Raw genomic sequence first — 18,850 nt, 5'->3', positions numbered from 1 at the left:
AGGACAACATATCTATATATAAAGCCAACACAAATGTCAAAAATTAAAAAAAAAAAGACATAGAGGAGACATCATTTTAGAGGACATCAGACACTGGGCCTGAGGTACACCGCACTTGAGCAACACCGAAGAACAAAAGACGTGCTATTAAAACCCAACCCAGTGAATTTGAACTGGGCTTCCTTTTCATCTCTGAGTCCATAAGAAGGGATCCTTGGGCTAAAGTTTCCACGAGGCCCACAGCATAAACCTTCCACATTTGAAGATGGAACAAAAAATTATATAAACCTTGGACCCACCAAAAATCTAAAACAATTTTACATGTTACATCGTACGGAATCAGATCCTTTCCGGACTAGCAATCAAATAATTCTAATCTTTAAAATTTGATTCCGTGGCAAAAAATTATTGTAGCTTTCAAAAACAGTAAAAATTTTGACCCTTTAAGGATTTAAGGAGTAGAATTATTTGATCCAAACTACGAAGGTGTAAATCAGGAAAGGATCTACTCCCACAGAACTGGATCTTCTTCGAATCAAAAGGAACTGAGTTAATTCATCAAATAATTCGGATCATTGAAATTTGATCGAATAACTATAAATAAAGAGCCTCTAAAAGTTATAATAATCGTAACTGTTGAATTAAATTTCAATAGTCTGGATTATTTGATCATTTAGCTCAGTTCTTTTGGATCCGGTGGGATCCGGTTCCCTACTCCCACATCGTACTACTTATATATATTACGTTATCCATGTGACGTGGACCATACCAAAGAGTGTATTTACTTTCCTAATTAAACACAGAATAAAAATTTTCTTTTCTTTAATATTTTGAGGTCAAAAAATTAATACTTTCTTCTTTTTCCACCGCTTTTCAAACTTGCTGAGTAAGTTCAATCGCTCATTGGTCGGTTCCGGGTCCGCTGCGGAGAGCGGTCTCCATCCCCTCGCAGATCGTGTCATTTGTCAGTCACCTTCGCTCGTGCGGGTCCCGCGCTACTAAATTCGGCACTAGAGACAAAAAACATACAGACATTACATCTCTTATCCCGTTATAATTTGACCTAATTGACCTTACCCCTTTCCTATTTGGTGTGATTTTTTTTAATTTTAAATGCATCAATATTTTTACGTTAAAAGAGAAAGATTCGGTTAAGTCACACAATATGCAACTTAATTTGATATCGAATCCATCATTTACGAGAGTCGAATACAAGATTTTTCATTTTTTTTACCCGATTACAAATTTGACCCCCGGAAGAAGCGCAGAGGAGAGGAGTAAATATCCAAGGGTATAGCGGTAATTCTGAACCTGAAAGATGGCACGACGCAAGGGCCATGCATTTGGGCCCACAAGTGGGAAAAGTAGGGAATTTTTCTCTCTCCTCTCTCTAGGATTAGAGCACTACAGCAGCAGTGGGAGAGTATCACTACTGTCCTCTAACCTTATGATTTCCCTTCGTTTAGCTTAAACTCGCAGCACCCCGCGCCTCTCTCTCTCTCTCTCTCTCTCTCTCTCTGCTTTGCCGTTTCTCTCTCCTAGGGTTTCTCCTCCGCTGGAAACCCTAGCACTCGTCTTTCTGCTGTTTCTGTAAAACTCTCTCCTTTCCCACATTGTGTTTCCACTCACATTCTCCCTTTTTTCCTTCATTTTTTTTCAATTTTTTTTAAATAATTACTTGCATTTAATCTCTCTCTCTCTCTCTTGCATGTTTCAGATGCCGGATTTCAAAGCTTAGCTTCTCTGCTCCGCCGGTAATCGCTTTCTCTTTTATTTTTATTTTATTTTTAAATTTATTCGAGTTTTAAGCTTTATTTTTCTGTTTTTAGTTCAAAATTTGATTTATTATTGCTTTTGGATTTATTTTTTATTTTTTGAAATTTGGCGTTTTTAGTAGGAAGTAGGAAGAACCAGTAGTGTGATTGAGCTCTGAGGTTTTGATAGGAAGTGAAGGAGAATGGCGTCGTCGTCGAGAGGGGGTGGTTCGGATCAGCCACCTCAGCAGCCACTGCAGAGGCGGTTAACTCGAACACAGACCGCCGGGAACATCGGGGAGACGGCTTTCGACAGTGAGATCGTGCCATCGTCCCTTGTCGAAATCGCCCCCATTCTTCGTGTTGCCAATGAAGTCGAAACCAACAATCCTAGAGTTGCTTATCTCTGTAAGTTTTAACGGCCGGAACTTTTTGCTTGCAAATGTTTATTACTGAGTTGCTTGTTTGGAATTGCATTGAATTAATGAGCATTAAGATTTTTTTTGCATCTGGGTCTGTTTCTTTATATGCATTTCGGATATTATTCGAATTTTTGTATGCAGTTGGTACTTGGTACCTATGTCAAAGAAATTAGCGTTGTGTTTTCGCTTGCTCATGTGTGCATTTTGTGCTCGGTTTAATTGCACATGTACACACGGTTGCTTCTGTGTTTTTCCCATCTAATATTTTCGAATAGAAGGATTCATCCATGTATTGATGATTTGGAGTTTGTCTACTTATGTTAGAAGTCTGTTATATTTTTCGGAAATTATTTCTTTGCATGTTATACGGGCATGAGTTGAGTTATGTTGTCTGATATGTGGTTCATTGTCTCACTAAAGGAAAGGATTTATAGTAACTCGCCTTTTCTTACACCTGTTGTGGCAATTAGAAATCGGTCTGAGAAACAAGGGCTCACTGATAAATTGATAATATGGTGGTTCATTCTCGATATACACCACCTTTGAATTATTCCACTAAGACAATCTTGTTTCTTTCATTTAAATGTTCCGGGTCTTGTTCTCACTTCTCATTTCATCTAAATTTCTTAAATCAGTTTGTTATGATATCCACTTTATTTTGTTGGCCATATGAGATATAATTTCGTGCTGGATGTTGTTGTAGGTCGATTTTATGCCTTCGAGAAGGCTCATAGGCTGGATCCTACTTCTAGTGGACGTGGCGTTCGTCAGTTTAAAACTGCCCTTCTTCAACGTCTTGAAAGGGTATGCTGTATTATTTAGTTATCTTTGTATAAAGCTCATAATTGTATATTTTTCTAGCTATAATGCTTAGACCTTAACAAATTTGTTCCGTTGTATAAGTATCAGTTATTTTGTAGCCTTGTGCATAAAGTTTTTCATATCTCAGTACAAAGGCTCTTAAACAAGCTCTTCCTCATTTCTGTACATGGTTCTTTAGAAATTGGTTTCGTTGTACGAATCATCAGTTCTTTGTAGCCAACTTTAGATGTCTTCTACTGAATTTATTTTTTTCTAACGAAGGGAAGAAAGGAAAGCAAAATGACGTATATTGGGCTATTATGATTTTGGGCTGAAATTTAGAAAAACTATGTCTTACAGATCCAATAAGCGAGTTATTGATTTCTAGTCCTATTTAGCCAACTTTAAATGCTTGCTTAATACAATTTTCTGGGTGACTAGCTTTTTAAAGTTCTCAAGCTGACAAATTAAACTGCCATCTTGGCCTTAGTGGAAAATTTGCGAAGCTTTATTCATAGGGGGAAACTCCGCCTGTGTAAGTTTATCTTACATTGCCCGTCCCAAGCCGGATAAAGGAGGAGGGGGAGGGCGTCAGGTAGTCGATAGCCGGCATTCCACAGTTACGTTGAATCCTTATGACAATGAATCTAGAACGAAATTGCGCTAAAGCTAGGATGTCACCCGTAAGTGGCGCGCTGTGTGGCCCGAGCACAGTGATAAGTGAGCAAGGGTCGAAAAAATTTATTCTAGGATTCATATAGCCGACCCCACTTAGTGGGAAAAGGCTTTGTTGTTGTTGTTGTTGTTGTAGGCTCTGTGGAAATAAACTTATTTTCTGTTTTCAAGTCAAATTGGTTTCTTTATTTTTATATAACAAGTTCCGGCCTGGAACATGTAAAGCCCCTAAGAAATTTTTTGGTGGAGCACACTATGGTTTCATGTCAAAGAACCATAAATCGTAACATGAAAAAGTACTAATGAATTTATGTCAATATTACGTAAAATTTCATGCGGACTTGAACTTCTCTATGTTTTTTAGGTAACTAACCATGGACTGTGATAGTGTTTTGTGTTTATCTGAGTTCTACTGTTCAATAACCACACACACATACAATGCCAGAAAAATCTTGGTTTGAGAAAAGTGAGTCTGTTCTATGACCAAGTTGTTAAATCCATGAACCACTCCACCCAAAACTAGAAGCAAAAGTTGCTTTTCTGCAATGTTGATATCCTCCGTAATGAGATTAACATGGGATCTTAAAAACCTTATCTAAGTTAGTTGTTTCTGGTTAGTGTTATTTGTTCTCTAAGCAAAGTTTTCTCTATTTTTCAGGAGAATGATCCAACACTCATGGGAAGGGTTAAAAAAAGTGATGCACGTGAAATGCAGAGCTTCTACCATCATTACTACAAAAAATATATTCAAGCTTTGTCAAATACTCATAAAGCTGACCGGTGGGTTTCATTGGCAGATTATTGGCCTTGTTAGGTGGAGTGCTTAGTTTAATTGCTCCTATTGTTCCTCTGTCTGATGGTGGGTTTTCCTTCTATGCAGTGCACAACTTACCAAGGCATACCAGACTGCCAATGTTCTCTTTGAGGTTTTAAAGGCTGTTAATATGACACAATCTATGGAAGTTGATCGTGAGGTACAACTCTGTTACTCTTCCCATTTCTGATATGTAAAGCTTTTCTTTTCCCCCTTCCCCTCAGCACTTTATGTGATGGTGATTATTTTTGCAATGTCAAGATTTAGCCGCTGTTGTACTGTACTAGTTTCCTGTGTGTTTGAGTGTTCTTTGACAATGGACTTATGTTTGACACTTGCAGATTTTGGAAGCTCATGATAAAGTTGCAGAAAAGACACAGCTCTTGGTCCCTTACAATATCCTTCCACTTGATCCTGATAGTGCAAATCAAGCAATTATGAAATATCCAGAGGTCTATTCATATTATTCTTATTTGTTTGTCTAGCTCCGTTTTCAAATTTACTCAAATGGTATGTTGTTTGCAGGTACAAGCTGCTGTTTTTGCCCTTCGTAACACCAGGGGTCTTCCTTGGCCAAAGGAATACAAAAAGAAAAATGAAGAAGACATTCTGGATTGGCTTCAGTCAATGTTTGGGTTTCAGGTAACGTAATCAGACAGCTTATGCACTTCGGGAGTTTAGCAAAGTCCCTTGTGGCCGTATTTATTAATGCAATTCTTCTTCAGTTGGAGCGCAATGCATTTTTTATTTTTTGTAACCAATGTTTATTGACTATCCTAAACAATTTTCAGAAGGATAATGTGGCAAATCAACGGGAGCATCTGATACTATTGCTTGCAAATGTGCATATAAGGCAGTTTCCAAAGCCTGATCAACAACCCAAGGTATGCATCTGGCATGGATGTTTGGTGGATGACATGAATATTAGCTGGCACATGTGTTAATGTAAAATTTGTAAATCAGTTTTGCCGTTTCACATTTTCCCAAAACAATGTGAGGCCTTATGTTCACCTCATTACCGACAATGCTACTACTGAGTTTCCTTCAATGAACTATTTTGAGAGTGCTGATGAGTGTTGCCAGTGGTCCACAGTATAACCAAGAGTATTATTTTTTAGCTCAGCTAGAGAAATGAAAAAGTACAAGTTTTGGGTGCAAATCTATGAGGTACCCTCCTTTCTTGAATTGGGGAGGTGGTGCTTCACAGAAACGTTGGTGGTTTAACTGATGAAACTCTCAAAAGCTTATTTTAGAATGCCACGATTCTTGCACTGATGTTGTTGCACTTAAATAAGGGGGACTTTCTTCTTAAAGGAAAAAACTGGTGGCTTTCTGAACCATTTTATCTTTAGATATGTGATAACTAAATTTTGGTGGGAGATGTTTAGTATCTTCTATCTTCTGAATGGGGCGCGGAATGCGAACATTTCATTCAATTTTAGTGTTACTAAGCCTCACAGAGAGACAATTCATAGCTTGATTGAAACAGAATTTGTTTGACATATGAGATAACTAATTTGTGAAATTAGAATATATTAATGTATCCTCTGTCTAAATCTGAGAAGAGCTGCAGGTAAAACTTTTAAGTTGTGCTTTCTTGGAATTAGCAGAGATCTTTACTTCCTTGTTTGTGTCATAATTCTGTGCTTTTTCTTGTTAGTTGGATGACCGTGCATTGACAGAAGTGATGAAGAAGCTTTTCAAGAACTACAAAAAATGGTGCAAGTATTTGGGCCGGAAAAGTAGCCTTTGGTGAGATGTCCTATACGAATGTCAGTTGACTGATAATAGTTGCTTAGTTATCTTATTGAGCATGTAACCTGGAATTCAAATAGGACTGCCTATATTCCACAGTATAGTTGTGTGGGCATGTTGCTGGTTGGGTGTGTGTGTTCAGGGGGTACAACTGATACAAGTCACAAATAAAGTGGTGCTGCTCTATTTTATGTGTGGTGATTGACACAGAAATGGGTTATCATTTAAAAAATTAGGAAATTTCATGTCGGTGTCTTAAACTTTAATGTGAATGGGAGCGTGTATATTCTGCTTCTATCACACTTCCCCCACCCCAAGAAATTTACTTTATTTAATTTGATGCTATTTTGGTTCTTTTTTTTTCAGGTTACCAACAATACAGCAAGAGGTGCAACAGCGCAAACTACTATACATGGGTCTATATCTTCTGATATGGGGAGAAGCTGCAAATTTGAGATTCATGCCAGAGTGCCTTTGCTATATCTATCACCACGTATGTTCAGTTGTAGTCTATTGTTCATTACAAGTGCAACAACTCATGGCATTTTTTTCATTACCAATAGTTGTATTTGTAGGATTGTATGGTTGTTAATATTTTTATGTGAAAATTGTCTCTTTATCAACAAAAAAAAAATTGATTGATAGCATTCAAGTTGTAATAGCATGCTATACTATTTTTTGTGGATATGCTTTCATAGGCTCATAGAAGTTTTCTCTCCAGTGCACAGGAATGGATGTTTATTTGTTTCATTTGTTTCTGTAGATGGCATTTGAATTGTATGGTATGCTCGCTGGGAATGTCAGTCCAATGACGGGAGAGAATGTGAAGCCTGCCTATGGAGGCGCAGAAGAGGCTTTCTTGAGAAAAGTTGTGACTCCTATTTATTTAGTGATCGCAAAGGTATTTTTTTAATTTTTACGTATTTTTTTGTTTTTAACTTCAATAAGTTTAAGAGTGGTACCTCAGTTCTAAACAATGGCTTACATCCTTGCCTTTCTTAAATCCTGCATGGGCAGGTGGAGAGAGCATCATGTTTTAGGGTGTCCTTCTAAACTAAAGGATGAATTTTTAGTTTTGCATATTGCTTGTATCTCATCATGTTTCTGTGGTTTTTCTTGACAGGAGGCTGAAAGGAGTAAACGAGGGAAATCAAAGCATTCCCAGTGGAGAAATTATGATGATTTAAATGAATACTTCTGGTACAAACATATAATTTCTGTCTCTGTCTCTGTCTCTCCCCCTTTCTCTCTTTCTCTCCCTTTGCCTTCCCCCTCCCATTCATTTGTATATCTCTAGTTCTTATGCTCTTTGTTAAACTGTAGGTCGGTGGATTGTTTCCGGTTAGGCTGGCCGATGCGTGCAGGTGCTGATTTCTTTTGCATGCCTACTGATCAGCGTCATTCTGATATAAGTAATGAGGTAGGTCATGTTTGTTTTACTCTTTCTTCTTGCTTTCCATGAGGCTATTCTAGCCCTTTCTAAGTCGAAATCAAAAGAGAATCTATATTTTTGGGAATTTACACTCTTCTTTTGTGGAAGTTTAATTTGAAGTTAGTTCTGATTGAATGGAACGGCCATTCTAAAACATAGAATGGAAAAATTAAAATCAGCAACTGATAGTATTAATACAGTTAAGTGTTGAGTGAGTTTCTAAACTGCTTTTAATTTCTCTGTTGCCTGTTGGTGATAGATGAGCATCCATGTGGCTGACCTTAACAGTTGAGATCATGACTGAGATTGATAAGATTGTTATTTAATAGACCGTATTTGGAAATTTGTTTAGACAGTATTCTTGATAAGAGTGATGATCATATGTGAAAAAAAATCATATTTTTGTTCCTGGTGATACAACTGCTGTTCAATTTGAGAGAGGCTTTTCTCGCCTGATGCATAACTTTGCTTGATATAATATTCAGGATAAAAAGCCAGCTAGTGGAGATCGATGGGTGGGGAAGGTTAATTTCGTTGAGATACGGTCCTTTTGGCATATTTTTAGAAGCTTTGACCGCATGTGGAGCTTCTTTATTCTATGTTTACAGGTTCTGTCTTTCCTTCCATCTAATCTTCTGTGAGCTGTACTTAATTCTATGACACTGCTGAAATTGACTTTTGTTTTTATAAGGTTATGATCATTGTTGCTTGGAATGGCTCGGGGCAACCTACTGGATTATTTGATGGTGAAGTATTCACGAAAGCATTGTCTGTCTTCATAACTGCTGCAGTATTGAAGCTTGGGCAAGGTATTAAATTTGTTATAGGTGTTTGTAGCTGCAAGTTCATTATTGTTTTCTCTGTTTTCTAGGCCTTAGTATGTTACCGCTTCCCTTTTATGTAATACCTAAGTGAGATTTTACTATGTTGAATTAGAATTTGATAGTTCTTGTCCTTGTTTTTGAATCCCACCAATCTCTTTGTTAATCAAGAAGTCTAATGTTCCACCATAAAACCAATTGGCAATATGGGAAGAAGCCTAACTTACGTATAAGCCCATGCAAGGTCCATCCTCCTATAAATGTGGGATTCATTCTCAACATGGGTGTAAATAGATCTAATGTTGCTATCTTGAAATTCACTGTTCATTGTACGAAGTTGAATTTGTTAAATATTGATTGCTTATTTTTCTTGGCTTGTGCAGCTTTTCTGGATGTAATTCTTAGCTGGAAGGGTAGGCGGAGTATGTCATTCCATGTGAAGTTGAGATACATTTTGAAGGTCATTACAGCTGCTATGTGGGTGGTAATTCTACCGATTACATATGCATATAGTTGGAAAAACCCTCCTGTGTTTGCTCAAACTATCAAAAGTTGGTTTGGCAACAATGGACATCAACCAACCTTGTTTATCTTGGCTGTTGTTATCTACTTGTCACCAAACATGCTGGCTGCGGTGCTGTTTCTGTTCCCATTTATTCGTAGATTCCTTGAGAGATCAAATTATAAGATTGTGATGTTTATGATGTGGTGGTCACAGGTAAGTGAAACAGGTTCTGATATTTGAATATGTATTTTGCATTTATGTTAATCACCTAACATGCCCTGAATAGCCTGAATTTATTATTATTTGTATGTAGCCTCGACTTTATGTTGGGAGGGGAATGCATGAGAGCACATTTTCCCTTTTCAAGTAAGAATCCATTACTCCAAAGAGAAAAAAGAAGATATATGGGATTGTTTCTTATCTGTTATCATTCTCTTCTATGTATAACCTTTGTTTCTATCTGTTGAAACTTTTCAGGTACACAATGTTTTGGGTTCTTCTTATAATTACCAAGCTGGCTTTCAGTTACTATATAGAGGTGTCTCCCTTAACCACATTGGACTTTTCTTGTTTCTCTTACGGGTTATATGTTAGTACACGAATCATCAAAACAATAAATGGTGGAATGGGAAAACTGGGTGGGTATAAAACGTAGCCCAATGCTCTCCATAGGGTATAAATCAATAAATGTGAAAACTGTATTTTCTGCTTCTGTTCTGTCCATTTGTTTGTTTCTAATGATTCTTTTACTTTCCAGATAAAACCTTTAGTTGGTCCAACAAAAGCCATCATGAGTGTACGTATAACCAATTTTCAGTGGCACGAGTTTTTTCCCCGTGGTAATGTATCAAATGCCTTCTTTGTGTTTAATGTTATCTCGTTCCTCAACATGTTGTTTATCATGTATTTATTTTCCTTGCAGCAAAGAACAATATTGGTGTTGTGATTGCACTCTGGGCTCCAATTATCCTTGTATGGTTTATGTTGTTTTCATAGCTATTGTTTTCTTGTCATCCGGTCCAGTATATTGTAGATTCTTTCTTTCTTATGCTCAAATCTTTTCAGGTCTATTTTATGGATACCCAGATTTGGTACGCCATTTTCTCCACAATATTTGGAGGAATTTATGGTGCATTCCGTCGCCTTGGGGAGGTTAGTGAATTATTGATCAAAATAGCTCCTTAATTCTACTTTTTCAAATTAGCTCATTTTTAAGCTTCATATGTTTATTATTGATCAAACTACCCCCCCTCCCCTCCCTTTTTTTTCCTGTTGCAAGTGTTGTTAAGGTATTCAATGTCTATATAAACTGCATGAAGTTCTGAAGTCTTACATGATTTGCAGTTCTGATGGTTTGTCTATACAAACTGCATGTAAGGCTTCATTTAAGACTTAATGAAGTTCTGAAGAGTAGAATTTAAATTTCACAAAGACTTCACGAAGTTCTGAAGAGTAGAATTTACATTTCACCTTTCACATTTAAATGGGATATATGTATAATTTGTAGCTCTTTCTTTTGCTATACCTATATCCCCGTATTTATATTCTTTCCAGGGGCTTAAACATGATAACTCGCTGCTGCATTTAGTATTATTCTTTATGATTTTTGAACTAATTATTCTCAATTTTTTCTTAGATCTGTATAAAAAAATTATTTTTGTACAATATTAGTGCTTATTCTCAAATTGGTTGCAGATTCGAACATTAGGAATGCTGAGATCTCGTTTTCAATCACTTCCTGGTGCTTTTAATGCCCGTTTGATTCCGGCGGAAAAGAGTGAACCAAAGAAGAAAGGATTGAAGGCTACTTTGTCTCGCACCTTTGTTCAGGTTAACTTTGTTTTCTCTATGTAAAACTTGTAACTGTTATTTTTCCCTTCCATTAGTTGTATTAATTTATTAATGCTTCAATTCTTCCAGGTTGAAGTCAACAAAGAGAAAGAGGCAGCAAGATTTGCTCAATTATGGAACAAGATAATAAGTAGTTTCCGAGAGGAGGATCTTATAAGCAATAGGTGATCTGGCAATGGATATATTTTTATTTGCAGTAGTTCAATGTTATGGTGCTGCTTCTTTTCCAGGTTCTTTCCATAGTGTTCTTTCTTTTGGTTGTGTGCTAAGGTTTTTTAATCCTCAGGGAAATGGACCTTTTGCTTGTTCCTTATTGGGCTGATCGTGATTTAGGCTCCCTTACGCAGTGGCCTCCATTTTTGCTTGCTAGCAAGGTTAGTTTTAGCATACATTTTTGGGAAGTTTTGAATCCCTATATGCACATAGTGATTGTGTGTTGCTCATCAGATCCCGATAGCATTAGACATGGCCAAGGACAGCAATGGCAAGGATAAAGAGTTGAAAAAGAGGATTGAGGCTGACAATTACATGTCTTGTGCTGTTTTGGAATGCTATGCTTCATTTAGGAACATAATTAAGTTCCTGGTTCAGGGAGAACGTGAGAAAGAGTAGGTTTTTGTTTATTGTAAGAAGCATTCCATTATAACATTGGAGAAAATAAAACTTCATCTAAGATTTGTGCCACAGTTTTCAACTAGTAAGAATTAATTTTTCGTATACCACTTGCTAAGCTAAATTAATTGGGGTTCAGGGTTATAGATGATATATTTTCTGAGGTTGACAAGCACATAGACGCGGGTGACCTGATGGTCGAATACAATATGAGTGCTCTTCCTAGCCTCTATGGCTATTTCGTTAAGCTCATCAAACATCTGGTAAGATTTTAGATTTGGTTTAGCATGTGATTTTCTCAGCCAGTTGGATGAATGATCATAACCAAGTTTGCTTGATTTTTGCAGTTGGACAATAATAAGGACGAAAGGGATCAAGTTGTGATTCTGTTCCAGGACATGCTGGAGGTAGTGACAAGAGACATAATGGAGGACCATATGTCCAGGTATCACACCGTTGATGTGATTGCATACTAATTTTTTATATACATATACAAGTTTTACTTAAGACGACGTCATTTTTGTTGTGTAGTTTGGTAGATTCAAGCCATGGTATGTCTGGCCATGAAGGGATGATGCCCCTTGATCAACCTCAACAGTATCAGTTGTTTGCGTCTTTTGGGGCTATCAGGTTTCCTATTCCACAAGTAACAGAGGCTTGGAGGGAGAAGGTGTGTCATTGGTAGAGATATGATTACAAATTTTAATCTTCAGAATGTCCTATAATCCTCATTAATTACCTTTTCTTTGGCAGATTAAACGTCTTTATCTTTTGCTTACAACAAAGGAGTCTGCCATGGATGTACCGTCCAACTTAGAAGCTAGAAGGCGGATCTCTTTTTTCTCAAATTCATTATTTATGAACATGCCTCCAGCACCAAAAGTTCGCAATATGCTCTCTTTCTCGTAAGTTATCTTGCCTTGTTTGTCTTTTATTTATTTTTGAAATTTCATTTTTAAACTGGCTTGAGGCATTTTCTCTACCCCTTCTTACCCTGAAAAATCAGGGGCACCCCGTGTCCTTGAACCAATAACCATCTTTCGGCTAACCTAGCCCTCCTCCGTCCCTCGGAACCAACACTTTTTTGCGAAATTTACAATGATGTAATCTGGTTTGTACTTTTACGACATTGTAAAAATGAAGGGGGGTGGGGGGGTGGGCATTGAGTCTTGAGAATTTAGAAGACTAGGACCATGGTAAAGTCATCTCTGCGAGCTGAGCTCTCTAAGGAGGATACATGATTGGTCAGAAGTTTTATATGAAAGGTTTCCGTTAACTCAGAAACTTGCGGAAACCTTGCAAATTAGATGGTGTGCAGGACTTGATATATTCTTAAGTGTTTGTGTGCCATATAATAGTTACTCTCCTTTGGTTGTACTTGCTTCTAAAGTAATAATTTTTCTTGTAGTGTTTTAACTCCTTACTACACTGAGGAGGTTCTCTTTTCGTTGCGTGATTTGGAAGTACCAAATGAAGATGGGGTTTCAATTCTCTTCTACTTGCAAAAAATTTTCCCAGGTTTGTTTTGGTTAATAAAATTTCCCAGGTTTATTTTTGTACTCTCTGATATTTCAAGCTAATGTATTTGTATCTCCTATAGTACTTTGTCCTCTACTGATTCTATGTTGGCAAACAGATGAGTGGAACAACTTTCTTGAGCGTGTGAATTGCACCAGTGAAGAGGAGCTCAAAGGATCAGACGAATTGGAAGAAGATCTTCGCCTTTGGGCATCATATAGAGGGCAAACTTTGACTCGTACTGGTATCTCTCCACCTATGTGCTGATATTTTAGATGCATTTTTAAAGCATAATGATGGCAATATATTTTTTATGGACATTGTTCGTCTCCGGTATTTACTAAATTTCATAACTGATGATAGTAAGGGGAATGATGTACTACCGAAAGGCTTTGGAGCTTCAGTCTTTTCTAGATATGGCCCAAGATGAAGGTACCTAATTTTATATCTTTTTATTTTAAATAAATTTCCTAATGTTTACACTTCTTTTGAAGTGAGATATAAAGAAAACTAAGAAAGTATTGTTTGCTTTGTACACATGGCTTAATATCACCTTCCAGATTTAATGGAAGGCTATAAGGCCATAGAATTGAATTCTGAAGATCAAAAGGAAGGAAGGTCACTGTGGGCGCAATGTCAAGCAGTAGCTGATTTGAAATTCACATATGTGGTATCATGCCAACTATATGGGATACACAAGCGATCTGGTGATGCTCGTGCGCAAGACATTCTGAGGCTTATGACAACGTATGTTTCCGATAGTATTCTGGTAGTATTTTTTTATTGTCATAACTTTAATTGGTGGTGTTATTTTTGTGCAACAGATATCCATCACTACGTGTGGCATATATTGATGAGGTTGAGGAACCTAGCAAAGATAGTTCCAAGAAGATCAACCAAAAAGTTTATTACTCTACTTTAGTCAAGGCTGCTCTGCCTAAGTCAATTGATTCTTCAGAGCCCGTTCAAAATCTGGATCAAGTAATGCTATAATCTACACTTGTGAATTTTAGTCTATGAAAGTAAAATGTGTTTATGAATTATATTGTATTGTAAGACATGTTTTGTTGAATGTTTGATCCTCAATGGCCATACTGATAATCGAACCTATGTGTTAAGAAAATTAGGATACCACCTGGCTTAGAATCCTGATTTCTATATATGTTTGTGGCATTGCTAATCTGTGAGGCAAATAAGTTATATTCTCATAAACAGATTATGGTTATGTATCCGTCTCAAAGGTAGATTAATTCATTTTTGTTCTCACATTTATTGTGAACATTGACAAGATGTATTATTTACAAGGGCAATTGCCTTAAGGAAAATAATGACTAAGATTTGTAGCTTGTGAAGGGTGAGGAGGTGGTATACTTGTGAAAAAGGCTTCTATTTCTTATTTATGGGCATCTGTTGATTTGGAATTTAGGCTGTTCTTTTCTATTATTTTATCAGATTGGTCACCGGCTGTTTTTACTTTTATTGAGCTGCTGTTCATGTTTTAGAGTGAATTTTGTAGATTCCATGTTTTGGTTTTGTTTTAGAAGTGGACTCCTTGTTCACTTAATTTGTACCTTTTTTAGTATGTGACAGTTGTTTCGTATTTAAACGTAAATTGTGGAACAGATTTGTATTTCATAAGTGGTTAGTCCACTCTTTGAACCTTGTTTGCATAAGTATTTTGAATTTTTGAACTGTTATCCTTAAGCAGGCCATGTCACATATAATTGTATGCTATTTGCTTTTTAGGTTTTATCATCTTTAAACTCTTTAACATCCTTTGCTAAATTGTAGTGTTATCTATCTATACACAGGTAATTTATCGCATAAAGCTTCCAGGACCTGCTATTTTGGGTGAAGGAAAACCAGAAAATCAAAATCATGCCATTATTTTCACACGTGGAGAAGGATTGCAAACAATTGATATGAACCAGGTATGGTGGTTGTTATCAAAAGACTGATGGATCCAGGATTTTACTTTCCTGAGTAGCAAGTTTAGACAATGATGATTGGCTGGACTGAATGAGTTTTTGAATTACAAAGTTAAAATGTTGGTGGATAATATATTAGTTCAATACTTTTGCAATGTGCGTGTATCCCAATGTGCAATGTTAATTAATCTGACCCATCTTGTAGGATAACTACATGGAAGAAGCCTTGAAAATGAGGAATTTGCTGCAAGAATTTCTCGAGAAGCATGATGGGGTTAGGTATCCTACAATTCTTGGGCTTAGGGAGCATATATTTACTGGAAGGTAGGTGTTGTGTTGTTACCAAGGGTGTATTGCTGTATTGCAAACTGATGATTGCGAGTTAGCACTAACATTCTTTCCTGATCCTATGCAGTGTTTCTTCTCTAGCTTGGTTCATGTCAAATCAGGAAAACAGTTTTGTCACCATTGGTCAGAGACTGTTGGCCAATCCTCTCAGGTAAGTTATATTACCTCATAAAGTCCACTTTAAATTTTGGGAAAAGAAAATCTTGAAACCAAAACTTATGGCAGCCAAATATTGAGTACTGGGTTATTAGCGTGTGCTCGAGTGTGTGCTTGCATTTGTTTAATTTCTTTACCTTTTTCATTTTTTTTTTCAGTTTGCTAACTTTTCTGCTTTTTATGATTTGACTATTCTTAATTTTTTCTAATTTAATGTTTCTGCTCATCCAGGGTTCGATTTCATTATGGCCATCCTGATGTGTTTGATAGGCTCTTTCACCTTACCAGAGGGGGTGTCAGTAAAGCATCCAAGGTTATTAATTTGAGTGAAGACATATTTGCCGGTAAGTTGGAGGCGTTTGAGTGAACAGTATCCGTTATTACAATTATGAGTGGGCAATTATAATATAAATATGGAATGGGATGCAGGCTTTAATTCCACACTCCGTGAAGGCAATGTAACTCATCACGAGTACATACAAGTTGGGAAGGGAAGAGATGTGGGCCTTAACCAGATCTCTATGTTCGAAGCAAAAATAGCTAATGGAAATGGGGAGCAGACACTCAGTCGAGATATATACCGACTTGGACACCGTTTTGACTTTTTCCGAATGATGTCTTGCTATTTCACCACAATTGGTTTCTACTACAGTACTCTGGTACGTTGCTCTTTAGTTTATTTCAACTTTTATGTACTTGGGTCTTTAAGAATTAAGAATAAAATTAGGTATTTTGTCAAAAGTTCTGAACAAGGAAGTATGTTTTTCTGGCAGATCACTGTGCTTACCGTGTACGTCTTCCTTTATGGACGCCTTTATCTTGTTCTTAGTGGACTTGAAGAGGGTATGAGCACGGAACGAGCAATTAGAGACAACAAGCCTCTGCAAGTGGCCCTTGCTTCTCAATCATTTGTTCAAATAGGATTTTTGATGGCGTTGCCTATGTTGATGGAAATTGGTTTGGAGAAGGGTTTCCGAACTGCACTAAGTGAATTCGTATTGATGCAATTGCAATTGGCCCCAGTATTTTTCACATTTTCACTTGGAACGAAGACCCACTATTATGGAAGGACATTACTTCATGGTGGTGCGAAATATAGATCCACAGGCCGAGGTTTTGTGGTTTTCCATGCCAAATTTGCTGACAACTATAGGCTCTACTCCCGCAGCCACTTTGTTAAGGGCATTGAGCTCTTAATTTTACTCGTTGTGTACCAGATCTTTGGTCATACTTATAGAAGTGCTGTTGCGTACATTTTGATCACTGTGTCTATGTGGTTTATGGTGGGCACCTGGCTGTTTGCTCCCTTTCTGTTCAATCCATCTGGCTTTGAGTGGCAAAAGATTGTTGATGATTGGACGGATTGGAATAAGTGGATAAGCAACCGTGGGGGTATAGGTGTTCCACCTGAAAAAAGCTGGGAATCATGGTGGGAGGAGGAACAAGAGCATCTCCAATATTCTGGAAAACGCGGTATTGTAGCTGAGATACTGTTATCCTTACGGTTCTTTGTCTATCAGTATGGGCTCGTGTATCACTTGAACATCGCAAAGGAAAACAAGAGTGTTCTGGTAAATAATTAACCTGGTCACTCTCTCAATTCCCCTTTCTTTTCTTCTAGGGATTTGGCAATCGTGAACTTATTATTATATTGTATTTACTTGTTAACAGGTCTATGGCATTTCGTGGCTGGTGATCGTCGTTATTTTGTTCGTTATGAAGGTGAGTGTCAAGTTTGCATAATTATCAATACATGAAGGCCACAAGATAAGGTCGATTCACGAAATTGTATTCCCGTTAATTGTACTTAATTGTTTATGTTTCTCTGCAGACTGTATCTGTTGGGAGGCGAAAGTTCAGCGCAGAATTCCAACTTGTGTTCCGGCTGATCAAGGGACTGATATTCATAACTTTTGTGTCCATTTTGGTCACTTTGATTGTGCTGCCTCACATGACCCTGCAGGATATCCTCGTCTGCATTCTTGCTTTCATGCCAACTGGCTGGGGAATGCTTCTGGTGAGTGAATGCTCCCGTCTTGCCTTAATTTAATTCACTATATGTATCCACTCCCGATATAGCGACAGTGCTCTTGTGCATCTCTTTGTCCTTGAATTTCCTAACGCGATTTTGTGCTCCCCGTCTCTTGTCAGATTGCACAAGCTTGCAAGCCTGTCGTGCACAAGGCTGGTTTATGGCCATCGGTTCGGACTCTTGCTCGCGGCTTTGAGATAGTTATGGGCCTGCTTCTATTCACCCCGGTTGCATTCTTGGCCTGGTTTCCTTTTGTTTCTGAATTCCAGACTCGTATGCTCTTCAACCAAGCATTCAGCAGAGGCTTGCAGATTTCTCGTATTCTTGGCGGGCAACGCAAGGATCGCTCATCCCGGAGCAAGGAGTAACCTTACTAGTAACAAGAGCGAAATTCGAGCTGATTTTTCGATCGCCTAGCCACTTTCAGACTCAGCTAAACAACATCTTGTTCATATGCGTTGTAATTATTTGTGTTTGGGTTGCATTTTTGTTAGGTCCGCTTGACTGACTGCAACCCCGTCGGTTTTCTGATCTTAAGATGCATATATCTAATTTATGAAAAACTTATTCGCTGAATCATCAATCTATTTGCACCCTTGCATGTTGTTGATATGGTATTCCGTTTTAACTCATTACGTTTCGGGTTCAAATACGAGGGTATGATGAAGCAGATGAAAGGCCATATCCCCTTGACAATGTGATCACGAGACCATGTGGGCTAACAAGCAAGTCAGATTTGCTCTGTATTTTAGTGGACGATTAGATGTCCAAAAAGTTGACTCCGTAAATTGCTGCACTTTTTAAATTTTAAACTTCTAGGCACAGTGCAAAAAATATAATTTCATGACGCATTTTGAAAATCATAACTAGTCACATACATAGAAGTCTCGATAAATGAGCGCTTGATAAAATAGTAACCCCAGTTAAATAATAAAAAATTTGACTTTTTAGCTAAAATGATTTTTTAAGATTTGCATAACTTATCACTTTGTTCATTAAGATTTGAAATCAATAAAAGTGATCCCTGAATTTGTTTATCATCAATTATTTTGGTATTTCCTTGAAAAATTAAGGACCAAATGACAAAAATAACCTCAATTTAATAAATAATGGGGCAAAATAAATTGACAAAAATTGAGTGTTTTTGTTATTTTATCTTTATTTAATGAAGATTTTTTAAGGAATGATCAAAATAATTGATGGTAGACAAACTCAATGACTACTTCTATTAATTTCAGATCTCAGGGACCAAAATGAAGAGTTATGCAAATCTCAAGGACCATTTTGGCTAAAAAGCCAAAAAATTTCGATCCTAACTCGGGCCAGCGTAATGCGATGATAACCTCGCTAAATGCATAAGACAATACTTTTCCTCGAAAAAACCAACTTTATATAGTTGGGAGTTAACGATGATTACCGATTGCAA

At 37.3% G+C, this 18,850-nt stretch overlaps 1 protein-coding gene across 3 annotated transcripts; it reads left to right on the top strand.

Annotated features, from left to right (window-relative positions):
* The first annotated feature begins 1,421 nt into the window (after nt 1-1,421).
* LOC103401560 (callose synthase 3) lies at nt 1,422-18,000 on the top strand. 3 transcript variants are annotated; one of them, XM_070808593.1, is made up of 44 exons: nt 1,422-1,590; nt 1,718-1,754; nt 1,898-2,162; nt 2,880-2,980; nt 4,311-4,432; nt 4,533-4,626; nt 4,808-4,918; nt 4,992-5,108; nt 5,258-5,350; nt 6,127-6,218; nt 6,588-6,714; nt 6,985-7,122; nt 7,345-7,421; nt 7,545-7,641; nt 8,139-8,261; nt 8,345-8,462; nt 8,858-9,192; nt 9,293-9,345; nt 9,457-9,517; nt 9,737-9,818; nt 9,902-9,951; nt 10,045-10,131; nt 10,675-10,809; nt 10,900-10,994; nt 11,117-11,204; nt 11,278-11,438; nt 11,582-11,705; nt 11,790-11,887; nt 11,974-12,112; nt 12,196-12,347; nt 12,851-12,960; nt 13,079-13,204; nt 13,324-13,392; nt 13,521-13,707; nt 13,785-13,941; nt 14,772-14,891; nt 15,094-15,212; nt 15,304-15,387; nt 15,624-15,736; nt 15,822-16,051; nt 16,166-16,963; nt 17,064-17,114; nt 17,224-17,409; nt 17,544-18,000. In XM_070808593.1, exons 3-44 carry the CDS (start codon nt 1,958-1,960, stop codon nt 17,790-17,792), a joined length of 5,874 nt encoding a protein of 1,957 aa, XP_070664694.1. In that variant the 5' UTR covers nt 1,422-1,590; nt 1,718-1,754; nt 1,898-1,957; the 3' UTR covers nt 17,793-18,000. The 3 variants fall into 3 exon arrangements, with proteins under 3 accessions (XP_070664694.1, XP_008338497.3, XP_070664695.1); XM_008340275.4 differs by having other exon boundaries at nt 1,425-1,590; nt 1,895-2,162; XM_070808594.1 differs by having other exon boundaries at nt 1,426-1,590; nt 1,945-2,162.
* The last annotated feature ends 850 nt before the right edge of the window (nt 18,001-18,850 follow it).

This window comes from Malus domestica, chromosome 11, assembly GCF_042453785.1.
Source record: "Malus domestica chromosome 11, GDT2T_hap1".
NCBI lineage: Eukaryota > Viridiplantae > Streptophyta > Magnoliopsida > Rosales > Rosaceae > Malus > Malus domestica.
The sequence above is the reverse complement of the archived record's forward strand: the minus strand, read 5'-3'. Positions and strand labels throughout refer to the sequence as shown.

What these genes read in the sequence shown, in the direction of transcription:
- LOC103401560 (XM_070808593.1), top strand. Translation starts at nt 1,958, where the DNA reads ATGGCGTCGTCGTCGAGAGGGGGTGGTTCGGATCAGCCACCTCAGCAG. An exon ending in ATTCTGATATAAGTAATGAG is followed by an intron (nt 7,642 to 8,138) that starts GTAGGTCATGTT and finishes TATAATATTCAG; the next exon opens with GATAAAAAGCCAGCTAGTGG. An exon ending in GCAAACTTTGACTCGTACTG is followed by an intron (nt 13,205 to 13,323) that starts GTATCTCTCCAC and finishes AACTGATGATAG; the next exon opens with TAAGGGGAATGATGTACTAC.